The sequence below is a fragment of the Centroberyx gerrardi genome, chromosome 24, assembly GCF_048128805.1.
Source record: "Centroberyx gerrardi isolate f3 chromosome 24, fCenGer3.hap1.cur.20231027, whole genome shotgun sequence".
Classification (NCBI taxonomy): Eukaryota; Metazoa; Chordata; class Actinopteri; order Beryciformes; family Berycidae; genus Centroberyx; species Centroberyx gerrardi.
This window is the reverse complement of record NC_136020.1, coordinates 9,798,131-9,815,652: the sequence shown is the minus strand read 5'-3', so window position 1 is coordinate 9,815,652 and position 17,522 is coordinate 9,798,131. Positions and strand designations below refer to the sequence as shown.

Below are 17,522 nucleotides of genomic sequence, written 5' to 3'. Positions count from 1 at the left end.
TATCACTTCCTAGCTTGCCAGATAACAAGTAAACATGCTATGTATTTCTCTGGGTACCCACTACCTGAAGCTTCCAGGAGGAGCTTGCGACAGATATATAGACCTTCCTGGCAGAGCATATGTAATTTGTCAGTGTGAGAGATTTGTCTTTCACTAACACATTTCATTCTTTTAATATAGCTGTCTCTCTGAGCGAAGCTTTTAAGTGGAGTTCATCTGATGCATCACGACAAAGAATAATCATTTGTAAATGCTTAGAACTTCTAATCTCATCATGAATCAAAAAGTAACCTGAAAGTGCTTCTTTGTATTTTACATTTCATGGGAAGGGCCGCCTCAGCGAAAGCAATTATTTTCTAGCTTCAAATGCTGTTTTGAAGGAATCCAGTTTTTCTGTTTGGGACGCTTATTTTACACAGTACTGTAGCCAAGCGGAAGATAAGGATATATATATACTTTTATAAAAACTATTCAGTGGTTCAAATTTCATCAAAACTAGATAGAGGAGCTTTAACTTTGACTTGAAAAGAACCTTCAGAAGCTTATTCTCGCCCCCCAAACAAAAGCTACTGAAAGCCACTCTCCTCTTTATCTTCTCTTTTTTTCCCCCTCTGTCTCATCAGACCACTAGTCTTGTTAGCGTCTAACAGTATGGGCATACACAGGTCAGGACCCAGCCTTAGGACCGGCCAATTACCATCCAGCATTAGCCGACTACGCCAGCCGCTCTGCTCCATGAGTAACAGTTGGCAGGGCCGCCCTTGGGTGCCTGGGGCAGGGGGCAAGGGGGTCGGTGGGGTGGAGGTTTCGAAGTTGTACGACCTCTTATGGTGTACCATATTTCTCACAATTTCCCTCCTTGTGGTGAGCGAGACTTGGTGCTCAGTAGCACATGTTTTGGGAGAAATGGGCTCTGCTTGAGAGTTTGTAGAAACTAACATAAGTTTGTAAAAGGGCCACATCATTCACATGCTGTATGGAGGTGATAAGGGGAAGTGGCTTGCAGCAGAATGGGAAAGGAGGATGGTAACCGGAGCGGTCCTGATTGTACCGACTACTTTCCCTTTCGTGATAATAACTCCTGGGTCATGTGTTGGGTGTCAGCAAGTTTTCTTTGAGTTGGCTGTGTTGTAACTCTTACTTTATTCGCTAAGAAATTGATCTAACAAAGTACGCACGGGTCTGAGTGAGAATTTGGCCAAAACCTTTAATTCCATTTGTGAGGTGAGTAATCATTGAGACATCCTTTAAAGTAAAGCCTATAAAATAATAGTTTGGAGCCGGTTTACCCCACTTATGAGTAATGTTTAGTAGTCCAAGCTGAGCCGATTTTACGGCCAGATTCATATGAGTATGTGTGAGTGCGTGTCTTTGAAGATGCGAAGATCATTATAGGCAAATTGCTGCCGGCACTTTGAAATGCCCAATTTGTTTCAATTTAGGCAATATCAAAAACGATGAAACAAAAAAAAAATATGACTTTGCTGTCTTCCTGCCTCGCTCTCGCTCTCTTTGTTTTCTTTGTTTTTCTCCAATTACAGTCCGTTGGGGTAGGGGGTCAATAAAAAACATTTCATTGACAAAAACAAGGGCTGCAGAATTGTCTCAATTACGGCACCTGCAAGACGGGGACAGGCGAACGCACCCGCCTTCGCAAACTCATTTCCAAACGCGAGCAGGACACGGGTGCCCTCCCTCTGCTTTGTTTCTCTCTCTCTCCCACACTTAAACATGGATGTCCAAGGGCTAACCACTAAGTGCTACATACAACACTAAGCCCACTCCCTCCCACTTTATTCTCCTCTACATCGGTAACACTGCGAGAAACTAGTTAGTGAAGTGTGCTCTGTCAATATTTCAGCAATCTTGGTTCCTAAGCAAAGCGACCTTGGGTATTTGTAAAGGCCTTATTCTACTGTTTTCTTTTTGTTTGTCTCTTCCTTACACACTCCTCGCTGGATTGTTGATACTGGCGCAGCCTTGAGTCTTTCATTTCTTTGGCTAAAATATCAATGTGTATTTTTTTTTATTTATTTATTTTTTCAAACAGTGAAGGTGGACATCTTATTCAGTCTCTCTCTCTCTCCCTGTAGTAACATAGCGGAGGCTCTGGTCAGTAAAGGCCTGGCTACAGTCATCAGATACAGACAGGACGACGACCAGCGCTCCTCCCACTACGACGAGCTGCTGGCCGCAGAGGCACGGTGAGGGACACACACACTCACACGTGCGCACACACACACACACTCACTCGCACACACCGTCTCGCTCTCGCAAACATATATTCCCTTACAGTCTACATGAACATACACAGACACAAACACAGTCTCTCTCTCAAGCACTCGCATACACACCCGCACATATTCTTTTGCTTTTATATGGACACAAATGCGAGCACACACTGTCCTACTCTCTCTCTCTCACCCACACACACACACACACACACACACACACACACACACACACACGCACTCACACACTCTGCAATCCACTAGTTGTGCATAACCTTGACAAATTTTGTTCTAGGGATGCGGAAGAGAATTGAATATGACCTTGAGGCTTGCTTTTATATGAAGCCAAACATTATTACAGTGTTTTCAGGACTTGAAGAACTGCTAATGTTTTCCCACAGCCGTACAAACAGCAAAAGCACTCTTGAGCTGTTGTGGTAGCATTCAACAAAATAGAAGGAAAGGCGTTAGCTCTGCATCTAACATGGTGCAGGTCAGGCAACCTTGTTGTTATTTATTTATTTCAGCAATGCCGCCATCATAAGTCATAGCCTATCACATTCCCTGCCTCATTTTCCTCAGGAAATATTGTCCCCAACCGCACACACACACAAACACACACACACACACACCGCATCGCTCTCACATACTCATTCATACATGTACAGGCCCTTTCTCGTGTAGGCTACATGCCTGAACACACATACACCCACCCAAACGCTGGGCGCTAAATCAGAGCTTCTCTTTACACCGGCCCTATGAATATAATTATATGGAGGTGCGGTGGAGAGATTTAGTACGGGCTTTATTACTGTGCCAAAGATTAAGATCTGCTGGCTATAGCTAGAGTAGACGCAGCTATAGCGTTTCTATACAGGACTACCTCTCTCCTCTCCCCTTTCTCTCATGCCATGTCACTGCCCACCTGCTCTCTCCCTCCTCCCCCTTTTCTCATTCTGCCTCTGCGCATTTTGTCCTGATTTCTTTTCCACACCTTGCCCGTTTTCAATTCTGTCCTTCTTTGGCCTCGCTCTTATGTGCTTCTTATAGACTTTCATTCATCTCTTGCTTGTATCTCTGTCTTTCTCTCTGTCTCTCTCTCTCTTTCTGTTATTTGTCCCTGCTGGTGTCTTATTAGAGCTGATGAGAGGTGTCTGTCTATAGCTGCAGTCTTATTTTTAGCTCCTGCTGCACCAGGCCAATGGCCTGCAGCCTTCGAGGAACCTCCTCCTGGCTGTTGAACACGCATACATACACGCTCGCATACACACACATACAGTGTATATATACACACACTATCTTGGAGGGAGCGGACTACATCTCAGTGACCCAGCGATGACATGACCCTACCGCAACCGCAGTGGTCATCTTCGTCTCAGTCAGCCCTTAAGGCTTTTTTCCAGCGGCGATCACCAGCGCCAGTCATCACTAAACCCCAAGCTGGCTCTAAAGAAAGCGCACTCCGTCGCTCCATTTCTCCATTTCCCCATTACTCCATCCCTCCGTCCCTGCGCACATTTCTCCCACCACCATTTCCACTTTTCATTTCAAGCCTATAGATTAGTCGCATGGAAAAATCCCCCCTTCCAGTTGAGCCGTAATGGCAGTTAAGGGAAGGGAAACCGGTATGAAACCGTATCCCGCTTCATGAGCCGGAATGGCCCCCTCTTTGTATCCGCGGCGATTACGCAAAGAGCTCCCATCTCTCCAGGCCAGTTAAGCCTCCGGCCTTATGCTTTCTTGTCGTATTATGATGGTGCTTGAGCCGCGTTGGTGACGTGTGCGTTCTGATTGACTGCAGGGCCATCAAGAACGGGAAAGGGCTGCACAGCAAGAAGGAAGTTCCCATCCACAGAGTGGCTGATATCTCCGGGGTAAGTATTTGTTTGTGTGTGTGTGTGTGCAGGATATCCTCCACCAAGGATAATACAAATACAAAAGTGTTTGATAACGTGATGGGTTATGGGATAAGCATCTCTCTGTGTGCCCTGATATAATTTAATCTTTTTAACTGTGAACTCATTTGCACAGCACCCCCATGACACTCAATGTTGCATCAAGCCCTCAACGCCAAAACACCACTGACTTGTTCCATCACACAGTAATTCTCCCCAGACAATCTGTGATCCTCGACCCCCCCCCCAACCCCCCCCCTCCATTCACAGCCGTCTCCCTCATATTAAAGCAATGAAGCGGCCTCTAAAAATAATCAGCGCCATTAATAAAACCATCAGTGGTGCTCGGTCCTAACTTGTTTACGTGTGCCCAGGGGCTTGATAGAGGCATCATTCGGCTAATGAAGCCTGATTGGGAGTGCTCACCAAATGAAGATTAGCTTCAGCGCGGGGCCCCCATAAAGTGTCTCAGTCACGATTAACTGGCGACGGGTACACGCTCTTCTGAAGCATGTGTTTGTGTTCATACAACCCGGGGAGATGGTTTTAAAGTTGACCCCCATTATCTGTCTTTGGTCTTCAGTTCATTCCTTTGTCTCTTCTGTGAAAATCAGGCATGTGATATGTATTTTTTTCCGTCAAGTTTTCAGTGGTTATGGACACAAATCCTGTTTCGAGATTTCCCTTTTCCTGCTTCTTTTTGCTTGTCTGTTCCTGACTGCATCCCCGCAAAACATCCATCTCTTAAGGCACCCCCCTACAAAGCACGACAGATGCAATCCTATGCGACTGCAGGCTGTCACTTTGTGCTTTTTGAACCAAAGTGCAATCTTGATATCAACCCACTGTATACTGCGCTGTCATAGCTGTCCAGAGTTGTCACACTAAACGGCTGGGTAAGATTAGTGTGCGTTGGCTGACATGGAGAGCAGAGCAGTGGAAAGTATGATCAACTGAAATGCGCGCCGATAATGGCATGAAATGCTGGCACTGTAACTGTCATTGTAGCTCACTAGCTGCTGTAGCTGTTGCCGTCTTATTTTTAACGTTGTATTACTCCCACAGCGCTCGAGAGGCAAATTCAGGTCAGTCAGTCAGGGGGGAGATACTTCACGACTCTACCTGGGTGCTATCAGACTTCATCCACAGCTTGCAGCACTTGAGAAAATAATTTTCTGCAAATCATGTCTCTTCTTGATTAAGAACCTGCATCTGTACTTTTGTCATCAGTACAGTAAGTCACTGTAACTGCATGGCTAGTTCAAGATTAAAAAGATTTTTATTCCCGTCATTCCCCATTTATAAAAATAAACAACAAAACGGCAAACAACAAGTGAATGCCCTTCATGCTTTCATGCACATGTTGCCCACCATGTCATCACTCTGACCGTGGCCATTTTTTTTCTGATCCCACAATATGAAATGCATTAAAACCATAAAAATAAATTATTCAACAGCTCTAACAAGCTTTTTTCTCCATCACTCAGATGTATTTCAATTATACTTGTCGATAAGCCATCAATTATACTTTTTGTTGAGCCCACTCGCTCTTATCGACTCAGAATTGGACTTCAGAAACATTAGCATCCCATTGTCTGTCTCTCTTGTAAGCTCCATTTGAGCACACAACGAGCCATTTGGTTAAATTAATCAAGCTTTCTTATGCCTCTGTAAGTCCCGTCTCGGATTGAGCACTGTAGTCGAATTTGTCACCAACTGTCTGTATAGCATTTGATGGCAGATAACAGAGCCATTTTGCAAAGTTACTCTTTGACACCAGTAGGGGCTGGAAGGCTAGCGTTCCTGCGCATAGCTGCTTCCAGACGGAGGTGAGCTGTTCATTTCCACAGCGTCGTCTTTGTCACCTCCCAACGTCTTTATGTGTCAGCAGGACAGATAAATTACCGAACCCTGTAAAATTAATTATGGCAGGGAATTGATGTGCTGACTGTGCAGGCCTGTACTTTTTCATCAGGGGCTGTAGTGCATCTTATACTTATAAAACCCCCTTACTTAACTGGCTAAATTGACTAGGAGCACATTCTTTTGTACAGGAATGATCTGGGGGAGTAGTTGCAGGGCGAGGGGTGCTCAATAATTGATTGACTTGACTATTTGATAACTAAGGGGCAGGGTGTGCACAATATATGCCACACACTACTTCTAACCAGACACATATCATGCATCTTAATCTTAAAAAACTATCAAAGATAACCCAATAAAGCAGATAAGCTTATTTCCATTTCAGTATAATAGTGCTGTGTAGTGCACTTGTGTGTGTGTGTGTGTGTGTGTGTGTGTGTGTGTGTATCGACACACACACATCTGTGCTGTGAAGCCTCTCTCAGCTCTGCAGGTTGACTTCACCTTGTCAGTTGGCTGTGGTTCAGGTCAGCGCCATTGTTTAAGGCCACAACTCCACCCTGCTCTTAACATCCCTGTCAGTCTCCAAGAACACACACACAGGCTTCACACCACTCAAGTCAGTCCAGGAACGCTGCCAGTCAGGTGCGCGTGTGTGTGTGTGTGTGTATGTGTGGGTGCGCGCTCTAGTCGTTTGGCTAAGCTAATGTAATGAGCATTCTAATAAAAGGACCAAAATAGCAACATCTCCTCCCATCCCCCCCACACACTTCCCTCTCTCTTTTCTTTCTCTCTTTCTTCCCCTCTGTGATACACACCCACACACAGCTGCACACGTGCACATACACACGCACACAAACACAAGCACACGCTCTCGCTGAGATACACACTCCCGTGCGTCAGCATCCTTTAGCCCAGCGCTAAAGGTTCGCTGAACGGAATTATGTACAGTGAGTGGGATGCAGTCAGAAATAGAGCAGAGATAGGTTTATAAACGTATAGTGTAGGAGATGAACAGAGGTGGTGGGAGGAGAATGGATATAGCACTTAGGTTATCTCTCTCTCTTTCTCTCTTTCCATCTCTGACTCACCCCATACCTCTAAAGGTTGCATAATGAGGTCCTCTCCTCTCTCGCGTCTCTCCTCCTTTCTTCTGCACCAAGTTAGACTTCACAGCCCACACACTGCAGTTGTGTATATGTGTGAGAGAGAGAGAGGGAATGCAAATCTCTTAAGTTTGTTTCTATTGTCTGCCACTCAAAGGCTTATTTTTGACTAAGCTGGGTGGCGTCCAGGTATTTTTCAATATCTATTTTTATCACAATATGGCAAAATCACACATTAAATAATCAAATGAATGTTCATCCCATTGAACCAAATGGTAATGTTAAGGTGTGATGTCAAACAAAACTGAAATATTTATATATAATTTAGACAGCAGAATTGTGTCACGATATCCCAAAATCACCACATCATCACAAAATGATTCCACTGAAAGACAAATGATGAACGATAATATTGAATTATCAATATTTTTTTCTATTTTGTATTCACATTTGTGGGAATTTGTGGGGTAATTGGATGCACAGGGTTTGTATGTACAGGTGTAGCCAGTACTAAACAAAAGAACCCTGTGTATGTGCTGTTCTTGCATAAGTTTAATGGGATAAATCACAATCAATCATATAAAGGAACAATAATTGCCAGTACACTCTCCACTGTCTTGTGTCTACCAACACAGAAATGGCATAAAAATTCTTCAAAAGGAAAGAAAATATTAACTCAAACCTCAGCCTTCCATGAGATTTTTATTTTTTTTAGACTAATACATCAGATAGTTTAAAAGTAAACTTTGATAAAGTATGGATTCAGCCCGCTCTTTGAATGTTACACCAGCATGAGCGCAAATCAAAAATAAAAGAATCCTCACATCCACTTAGAAAACTGTGAGCTCGTTTGTTAGTACTGATGTTTCTTTGTTTGAGCAGTATATTACTCACTGCCTCGCTGCCCTCCTTTGATCCCTCCATCCCTCCCACCCTTCGCTCCTACTCCCATGGCCAAACTGCCATAGACACTAAAGTATCTCTGTCCTCCTCTCTCTGCATACCATGTTTTTCATTCTGTGGATCCGTGACTCACTGGTCTGTTGTGCCTACACGCTCATGCCTGGAGTAGGCATGTTAAATTTTTTTTTATTTTTTTCAATCATTTATGAATCTCCCCTGCCACCGATTCACCAGCCCCGGCTGAATACACATGATTTAGTTCTGCTTGTAATTTTGGCCCGGGCTCGCCAATAAGCCAGTGACTCACCCTTGGAGACAGAGATGGAGGCAGAGAGGGAGAGAATTATTTTTGATTGCATGGCGTTCCAGACGTGCCACGGAGCGGCACAGCGGACTTCATTAGGCCAGACCAAGATTTGAAGATGTCTGGAAAAAGCCAATAGATTCCTTCGTCAATAAACCGAAGTCTGCTTTGGTTTGCTTTCCATTTGGCTGATGAGATATCTGTATCTTTCATAGACAGTGAATTAGGGACCAGTTTTTTTTTTTAAATTTTTTTGTGGATGCTGTATCCAGGGGGATTTTGTGAGACATCGGCATATTTTTTTTCTAGCTCAGCACTGTCAGTATTAATATGAAATAAACCTTGTTCGAGTGTAGATGCTAAAGAAAAAAACGAGATTTTTGAGTCCAGAAAGTCTCCTGATGACATCATCGATTAAAGTTTGGTTCTTTGCTTTATAGCTCTGGGAGACAATTATTCATGTTCACAAATATTGAATGAACTGACCATAAGAAGAGCATACGAAGAAACACTGTAGTGCATTCTTGGTCAGAGTCGACTTCCCTTTAATAAATGATAACTGTAACTTAGAGGAAAGGGGGTGGTAGATCAAATCATATTCGCTTGGTGCTCATCTAACCTCACCCCTCTCTCCCTCTCTCTCTGTCTCTCTCTCTCCTCTCTCTCCTTCCCACCCCCTCTCGCTCTCTCCATCAGGAGACACAGAAGGCCAAGCAGTTCCTGCCTTTCCTCCAGAGAGCCGGCCGTTCAGAGGCGGTGGTAGAATACGTCTTCAGCGGCTCCCGCCTCAAGCTCTACATGCCCAAAGAGACCTGCCTCATCACCTTCCTCCTCGCCGGTGGGTAGCCCCCCCTCCCTCTTCCTGCTTCCGAGGTCATTTCCTCGGGTGTCCTCCAGTGGACCCGCTCCTGTGTCTGGTTAAGCGCTCTGAATGTTCATTGGAATATCCTTGAGTGATGGATGAGGGATATATTCAAAGTGTATGTGTGTGTGTTGCAGCAGCACAGTACATCTGACACATCTGACCCCCTACCAGCTCAGGGGTCAGAGGTCAAGCCCCCTCTACCTCTCAGCAGCATGAGCATCAGCTATGTGTTTTCTGACAGACTTTCAGTCCTAGAGCCGTTAGGGAGGGAGGCAGACTATACTGCCAACCCCCCCCCTCCCTCACACCACAGGGGTTGGCATGAAGCGTCTGTCACCTTTGACCTCACCCCCCTTCCCCCTCCTGCACTCTGGCTCCCTGCCAGGTTTCATATAGATTCCCCTTCTCCATCTGTTTTCTGTCGTACCTTCATATGGACCTGGCCACCGTTGTGCGTCCAGTTAAACGGAGGGTTGAGCTACAGTATATGGGCAGGTATAGTCAGAGCTTTAAGCCTGCATGAACTCAGTAAAATTTTTTTTTTTTGGCCAAAGCCCAAAACACTCTCTTCAAACCTTTTTGTATTCCCTCTCTTCCCTGCTTCAAAAAGTATCTGAGAAGGTCAGAATGTGAAAACTTGAAGTGGTTTCTGATCCACTTGGTGAGAGTAAGTGCACAGAATCCTAAGTTGTACCTTTTGGCATTCAACAACAGTCAGTTTACGCTTCCTGAATCCCTTCTTTATCGCTTGTCTCTCTCGTACCTGGTGTGCAATACTCCGGCGCCGAGGACAGATAATGAATAGGAAAGAAATTCATCCATTCTTTTAGTCTTTTGGATCAATTTTTTCCAGGGGAGGAGCCGTCTGTGTGAAGCTCTGGGAAGGGCACAGACGCAGTGAAATATAGACTAACCGCTGATAGTTGATAGCGGGGCTCCTCCTTTATTTCAGCTTTTCGACTCTGTTTTGACAGTTTACGCTAACAGTAAAAACATTGAGGCTGTATCTTTGGCAGCCAACAGTGATTTGCGCGTCCGCCCGGATCATGACGATGGCAGGAATGCTTATCCCTTCCAGAACGGATGATACTCCTCTGTTATTGTTGCAATAAAAAAGAGCCATTTTGATCCATCTCCATTTCAGTCAGTCATTTGCCAGCCCAACAATGCCTCTCCCTTTTCCAGTAGGACAAACACCATATATTTCTGACAAACACTCAGATTCGGATTAATTATGCGTGGCCGAATTGTGGATGCATTAATTAATTTGGTAATTTGCTTGTGATTGTCTTCGCAATCCGCCAATGGTTTTCGTAATTATTTTTTTTTGTCTACTGCCCTGTGTAAGATGCTTTGACATGACCCCCGCCAATAACCAATCTGCATAGAGCCATATAGGCTTTTATTAATACTGGTTGGTGTTTGACATTATCCCTCGAGGGGAATTATGCTTGGATATGAGCGCTCAGCACAAACACACACACACACTCACACACACACACACACACACACTCACACAGTCGCAAACATTACTTTCTGTGTGTTCGAGAAGATAATGTCAAATTTGTGTGTGCGAGCGTGCTTGCACCGTCTGTCTCATTTTGGAATGATTTTATTCAATCAAAGGTTATTAGCAAATCACAATAAGCACATTATGGCAGATAGCCCCCAAGCGGATTTGATTAAGGTCGTCCCCGGTAGAAAAGGTTTATCTGCCGGAAATGAGACGGCGCGTGTTGTCTTTAATACACACATTAGGAAGGATTAGCCCTGATTGATACAAATGAAAATCCCTGTCTTATTTTGTGTATTTTAACTGCTTCTGTTAAAATTAGAGGCCTCAACTGCTCCCTCGCCTCTGTGTCTCCCTGGTTGTCTTTACCTTACCATCTCACAAGGTAGATAGTTGGGTGTGTTTGTGTTCTTGTTCCTCATTTTTCTGTGTGTTTACAGATAGAATGTGGTGATATTGTGTCTGGCGGGTCACGGCCTCATTTTTTCTGTGCACGGGTGTTGTGTGCATGGGTTGTCACTGTGTACACCGGTCACTGAGGTTAGACCCTCATCCATACGTGGAAAAAGCCTTTAAGCACAAACAGACCCTTATTATCTACCTACCGCTAATCTCCAAGCGGTTCCTATCTTATTCCCCTTTCTCTTTCCTGTCAAAGTTATCTTTCCGTGTTTTATGCACTCATCTCCACCGTGGGCTGTGTTTGAAATGACGTGTGTGTGATAAGGTGGCTGCCCCAAGCCTCTTGTGTTTATCTGTGCGTGTGAAACAGCAGAAGCCCTTCAGTCAAACACCCCTTTCCTTTAAACTTATCGCATGTCGGCGACAGATAATGGTGTTTGTGGAGAGCAGATCTTCAGAACATATGGTTCAGATATGCTCAATATAATAAGGTTAGATAGGCCTATCCACATAGCGCAGGCATTGGCTTTTCATTGGTGCTGGAAGTGTGATGAAGTCCGTGGAAAGACATGCAGTTTATTTGCGTGTGTACATGAATATCTGCATTGTGTTCAGTTGGTCGCGACCTGTTCCAGAAACAAACAAGTGGGACCCGGGTCCGCCTGGCTGAGGTGGTCTTGGCTCAATTGCAGCCAAGACGCGTTTCATTTCTCATCAGTCTGAAAGCAATCGCTCCAGAGCAGCACCAGATAAACATTAGAAATGTAAACACAGCCATATTTAGAGCCCTAAAAGAATGTTTAAATAAAAGAGAATTGAATCAAAACGGGACAGATAGCCTATCGCATGACAGCTGTCAGAGTGAAACCAAACGTGACCGCTATACAAACAGGACAGGGTTCGTTTGTACCCACGTTTTCGGAACAGATTTTCAAGAGGGTCCAGTCAGAAAGGCAGAGTTCTTGATTTGTGTGTTTACAAGTGTGTTTACATTTGTTTGGGTGAAGGAGTCATATTGGCGGTAGGGTGGCCTAGTGCTTAGAGAGACCATCCCAGAACCATAACGGGCCCGATCCCTGCAAAGTGTCCTTGAGCAACCTGCTCGCTCAAGTTGCTGTGGAGAAGAGCGTCTGCCAGAGCCTAAATGTAAAATGTGGTTTTGGCACGGTGGCCAGGTGGCTAGAGAGACTGGCAACAGGCACACTGGCTCTTGTAGGCATCAAACCTACAACTTTCTGATTACGGCACAAAGTGTTCTTGAGCCAAGACACTCAGCTCCCTACCTGCTCAATAATTGAAAGCTTGTCTGAATAAGCATTGACTAAATGTAGATGAATATAGAAAAGAGTCATATGATGCTACTGTTTTGCATTAGTCATCTATTGCATTAGCCATGATTTTTTTCATATTCATAAGCCATGACCAAATTCACTTTAAAGATGAATTACCGCGAATGCTTGATTAAAATTTAACAAAATGCTTTAAATTAGTAAAACGTATGAAGACACATTCCAAAGTTAATTTACTGTCGGTGCCCTAAAGCTACAGTACACACAGCAGCAAATCAAACCTCGATTTCTGCAACACATTATTTTCCATCATGGGAGATTTGTAGGCCCATCGCTGTGGCCAACTGATTCCATGTCAATTTCAAAGTTCCCCTGCCGTTGCTTTAATCAGCCAGCCAAACATTTTACCTGAAGCTATTTTAAAGTTTTACTTGGAGTTCATCAATGCATGTCTGTGTTAATTTGAGGGGAAACTACACGATATAACCGGTCTTTGCATTGAGCTGATGCTTTACCTGCCTGCTGTAGGAGAGTTTTATTAGACTAGTTTCTGTACTAATTGGTCAGATCTCATGTTGTCAGCCAAATCCTTTTTTTTCTTTTTCTTGTGCGAGGCTTTTGAAGAACAAAAAGACATGCTTCCCATCAAAGCAAGGCTGTAAATGAAATCATCACAAGGCAGTTAGCGATGCGGGTAACACAGCAAGTCCAACTTACAAACCAAAAGCACAATACACGTGTCTTTGAATGCTAACCAGTCTGCTTAGCCAGCAGTCTATTTTCCCTTTTTAGCCTTACTACTGTATTTGTCCTGATTTAAGTCTCTCTCTCTGTCTCGCTGTCTCTCTCTCTCTCTCTCTCTCTCTCTCTCTCTCTCTCTCTCTCTCTCTCTCTCTCTCTCTCTCTCTCTCTCTCTCTCTCTCTCTCTCTCTGTCTCTCTCTCTCTCTCTCTCTCTCTCCCCCCTCTGCTTACTGGGAGAATTCTGTTTTTGATATCTCTCCATAGGGGGAGATGGAGGGGATACCTCTGTCTCTCACTCACTGTTTCTCCAGTGAGGCACCTCAAAGCCTCAGTATCTTCCTCCCGCCTAGATTCCTTCCTTTTCCAGAGTTTTGCGGACTTTTCCTTGACAGGTAAAAAAAAGTACACGAAGAAAACGGGGGGGGAGAAAACAAAGCAAAAGGGTAGCGAGAGAAGCCCCCACTTCAAAGACGGCCAGAGGTGCGCTTCAGGGGTTGAAGGGAAGTTCCCTCTCCTCTCCTCCCACTTCACCTTTCCTTTCTTCTCCTTTCACCCGCTCCCCTGTCCAGTGTCACTTCCGCATGCAAGTTTGATAAAGGGTAGAGGAGTCATCCTGTTTCTGAAAGAGAGAGGAGAGGTATTGTGCAGGAAAGGGAATTTTGGTGAGGTGGGACAGAAAGATGAGAGTAAGATGATGAAAGGAGGAAGAGGTGAAGGAAAAGCTGTTGAGGTGGAGGCAGAAAGTACAGTGGAAGGATCAAGAGAACGGGGATGTGGTAAAGAGAGGGACGACCAAAAAGGACAAGTGATGTGAAATACGTGGGTATAAAGGTGTGTTGAAGCTGAGGGAGACCAAGCAGGGCGAGGCTGTAAAAGTTCCCTAGCTTCAGTAACTTTGATGGAGTTTTAGATGGAGGCCACGGCAGGTGAAGTGTGCTTTCAAAGTTGCTCAGAAAGGTACGGTGAGCAGCAGTCTGTCAAAAAGATGAAACACCCATCACTTGGACACAAAGATTTAGAGTGTCAGCGAGAAGCATTAGCTGTCACACGGAGCGTGCCTTAGTGCCATTTGTCTGATTTTTGTTTGATATCTAAGTTAGTGTGTATGTGTGTGTGTGTGTTTGTGTGTGTACACCTGTGTGCTGCTGCGCCTGCGCAAAGTGTGAGTGCAGAAGATGGAAAGATGGTGAGGAAGTGGAGCATAAAATGTGCAGACGCGTCCCCCAAAATATGTCTCTGTGTGCGAAAAAGTTTTGCATAGTGCCAAATCTGTTAGGATTAACGTGAAACAGTCTGCAGTAAAACATGTTATAGTGCGTCACTGACTTCTACCTACTGTAATAGTCTCCTTGTGTATGACTGCAGCACTGCAGCTTATTGAGATTCACACAATTCTTAGAAACCTGGGGTGGAGGAGATGAGCGATGGAGCTGCTTTAGCCCTGGGACCCATTTAGAGTGTGTGTGTGTGTTCTCCTTTAGCATAATGAAAGCGGATCCATTGAATTTGTCTTTGTTCATCGGATGAAGCAGTTCATTATGGACTTCTCTTTGTTTTTATTAGTTCTGTCGGGCGACAAGAAGAAATACTATATATAGAACATATATCATCTTGTTTGTGAATTGTTAATGAATTCAAATTTGAATGGAAAAAGAACAATTCGTTTTTCTCAGCGAGTACATGATGGTTTGTGCTTTCAGGCCTTGAATTGTGGGTTTTTTTCTGACTCAGCCTTTTTTTCTGTTTTCATAGACAGTTCCCTAACAAATCCCTAACAAAATAATAATTTTAGCTGTGATGAAGCACCCCTAGTATTCCTCACAGGGCCTCTTGATCAATCAGCAAGCAACCGGGGGTACGGTAAGTACTCTGCAAGTACATGTTATTCTGTATAGAATAGTTGAAAATAGCTGTTGTGAATGCCGTGCAATCTCCATGAAAATCAACCTGAGAAATAACGGGAGGTTCTTCAGACCTCGTTTTGTGTAGAGATCCATCCTTTCACCCCATGTCATTGTGATGGGACTGAGGGCGGGGAGGTGTAGAGGGGGGAGAGATGAACAGTGATGAGCCAGCCTGTGTGGATTTCAGCTTAAATTCCCAGGTACTGATGTGCTTTTTGGAGGAATGGGCATAGCTTTGCCTAAGCCTCGTCTGGGGTAATGAGCCTTTACATTAGAGAGCTGTGGTGAGATGATGGAGAAAGGGAGGGATGGATGTAGAGGCGGAAAGGGAGAGATAGTCAAACAACCCTAGGATTTCCCACAGCGGGGTGCTACCTCTATTAGGTGCATTTACCACCCACAACACCTTTTCCTGTCTCTGTATCTCACCCACCTGCATCTCTCACCCACTGCTGAACTGCTACCGGAGACAGACTGACACCTAGGGAGGGAGGCGGGGGGAGTGGGAGAGTCGATTGGGAGTTGACAGTGACAGTGAGGGAGAGGGAGACCAAGGGTGAGATGGATGTGGAAAGAAAGAATGATATTGATATAACTGATGGAGGAATGAAGTATGAGCACCTAGAAAAAAAGACTAACAAACATACACACACACACACACACACACACACACACACACACACACACACACACTCATCCCCAGCTTTTAGGTCCACATCCAATTCACACATTTTTAGGTGAACCACTAAATCATTTATTTTGTTTTTGTTTGCCTGTCATGATGCCGCCATGTCCATTTTCACATATTTGTCTCCGCTGTCAACAGACTGTCAAAAGGTAAGAATTAATAACTTGCTAACTTCATAACAGGCATAAATAGACACTAGTGACATTCATAGTGAGTTGACTGTATCCTCCAATTATACCTGCAGATGTGCCGAGATTGAGAGGAAAAGGGTGCTTGGCAAGATTCATGAAGGAAAAACATCATAACTCATAGGTTAATCAGTATGTAGCCTACATTATCAGTATGGGAATTGTGTCACAATGTATGTCTCTATAAATTGCAGAGATGACACACACATGCACAGTGGTGGCACATCGCCGCATCCCTCCCTGCAAAACTATTTCTCCGAGATGGAGCTCATTATTTTGGCTTGGTTAGCGGAGGAAGAGAGGTCAACTCAATCCAATTCTCGCTATATGTTGGGTCAACTGAAAACGCATTCAATTACAAAGTATTAAAAAAGATATATTAGAAGACAAACTGCTTGCCAGAAATGAATGCATGTGAATTCATGCAATTGGTTTCGGTCTGTGAGAGGAATTAGTACTAGAATGAAGGTCACTCCCTATAAAATAGATGTATATGTGCCATCTGTGTATTTGCAGGATACTCACTAGCACTGCTTCTACCAGTCTGTCTTTATAGTATTACATAACTCCTAATCCTCACCATTCTACAGTCTGTAGACAGCAGAAACCTATTTAGAAAACAGTTGAATAATACAGCAGTTTGGTTATGAAACAACAGTGTAATAATGCTTTTGGCTATGAAGAGCCGACAACTTGTTGGTCAGTGTTCTTTTGTACAGCTAGTCTAGAGTTACAGCTTGTAAACATTTAGTTAAAGCTTTGTTTGAAAGCTAACTTTAACAGGCCTGCCGCAGCCCCAAAGTGTTTGTTTTCTCTCTCTTCCTCTCTCTCTCTCTCATCCGCCCCACTCTCTCCCCCCCTCAACCTTCAGCCACAAATGCAGCAGAAACAATATCTCTATCTGGGAGAGATGGGGAGGAGAAGCAGAGAGAAAGAGGGGGAGAGAGACGGGTACTGAGACAGATGAAAGGAGGGAGGGAGCTTGGAAAAGAGAGGGGATATGGAGAGAAGAAAAGGGAGAGACGAGAGAGTTAAAAGATGAGACTATAGAAAGAGGAAAGGGATCGCTGGCGTGTGTGTATTTCTATCACAAGGTTCCGGGATTAAAAGTTATTCCAGGGCACCTGTGTATGTGTGTGTATCTGTTTGTAGGGAAATGTGTTAAACTGTATATAAATGTGTTTCCCACTGCTTTTGTGTTTGAGATAGAGAGAGAGTGTGTGTGTCAAAGACGGAGGGAGTGAAAGAGTGAGAGAGCAAGCGGTGGCGAGAGTGTGGGAGGAGAAACGGTCCGCTGTTGGGGTGAGGAGGAGGAAGTGTGTGTGTGTTGGGAAAGGTGTGTGTGTGTGTGAGTTGAGGGGGCAGGCGGTATTTCATCAGGCGCATGGCTCACCCAGGATCGCAGATTAAACCGTTACATCTTCTCCACGGGGCCCGCCTGCCCCTGAGCCTGAGCTCAACAGAGGGAAAGGAGGGGAGCGAGGCATGATGGAAAGAGTCGGGGTGGTGGCGGTGACGCCGGGGCGATACGAGACCGCAGCGCTATGAAATGAAATGTTTGATAGTCTTGATGGTCTTTCTTGTAGGCGGTGCGTTGCAGATTTTGGTGCCTTTCTCTTCCCCCGGGTT

At 44.6% G+C, this 17,522-nt stretch overlaps 1 protein-coding gene across 1 annotated transcript in view; it reads left to right on the top strand.

Moving 5' to 3' along the window:
* The window catches only part of snd1 (staphylococcal nuclease and tudor domain containing 1), a 183,903-nt gene that overhangs the window by 40,158 nt on the left and 126,223 nt on the right, over positions 1 to 17,522 (top strand). The window contains exons 13-15 of the mRNA XM_071905593.2: positions 2,094 to 2,204; positions 4,033 to 4,105; positions 8,999 to 9,140. Of these exons, the coding sequence (XP_071761694.1) occupies positions 2,094 to 2,204; positions 4,033 to 4,105; positions 8,999 to 9,140 (326 nt within the window). The remainder of the gene's footprint in view (positions 1 to 2,093; positions 2,205 to 4,032; positions 4,106 to 8,998; positions 9,141 to 17,522) is intronic.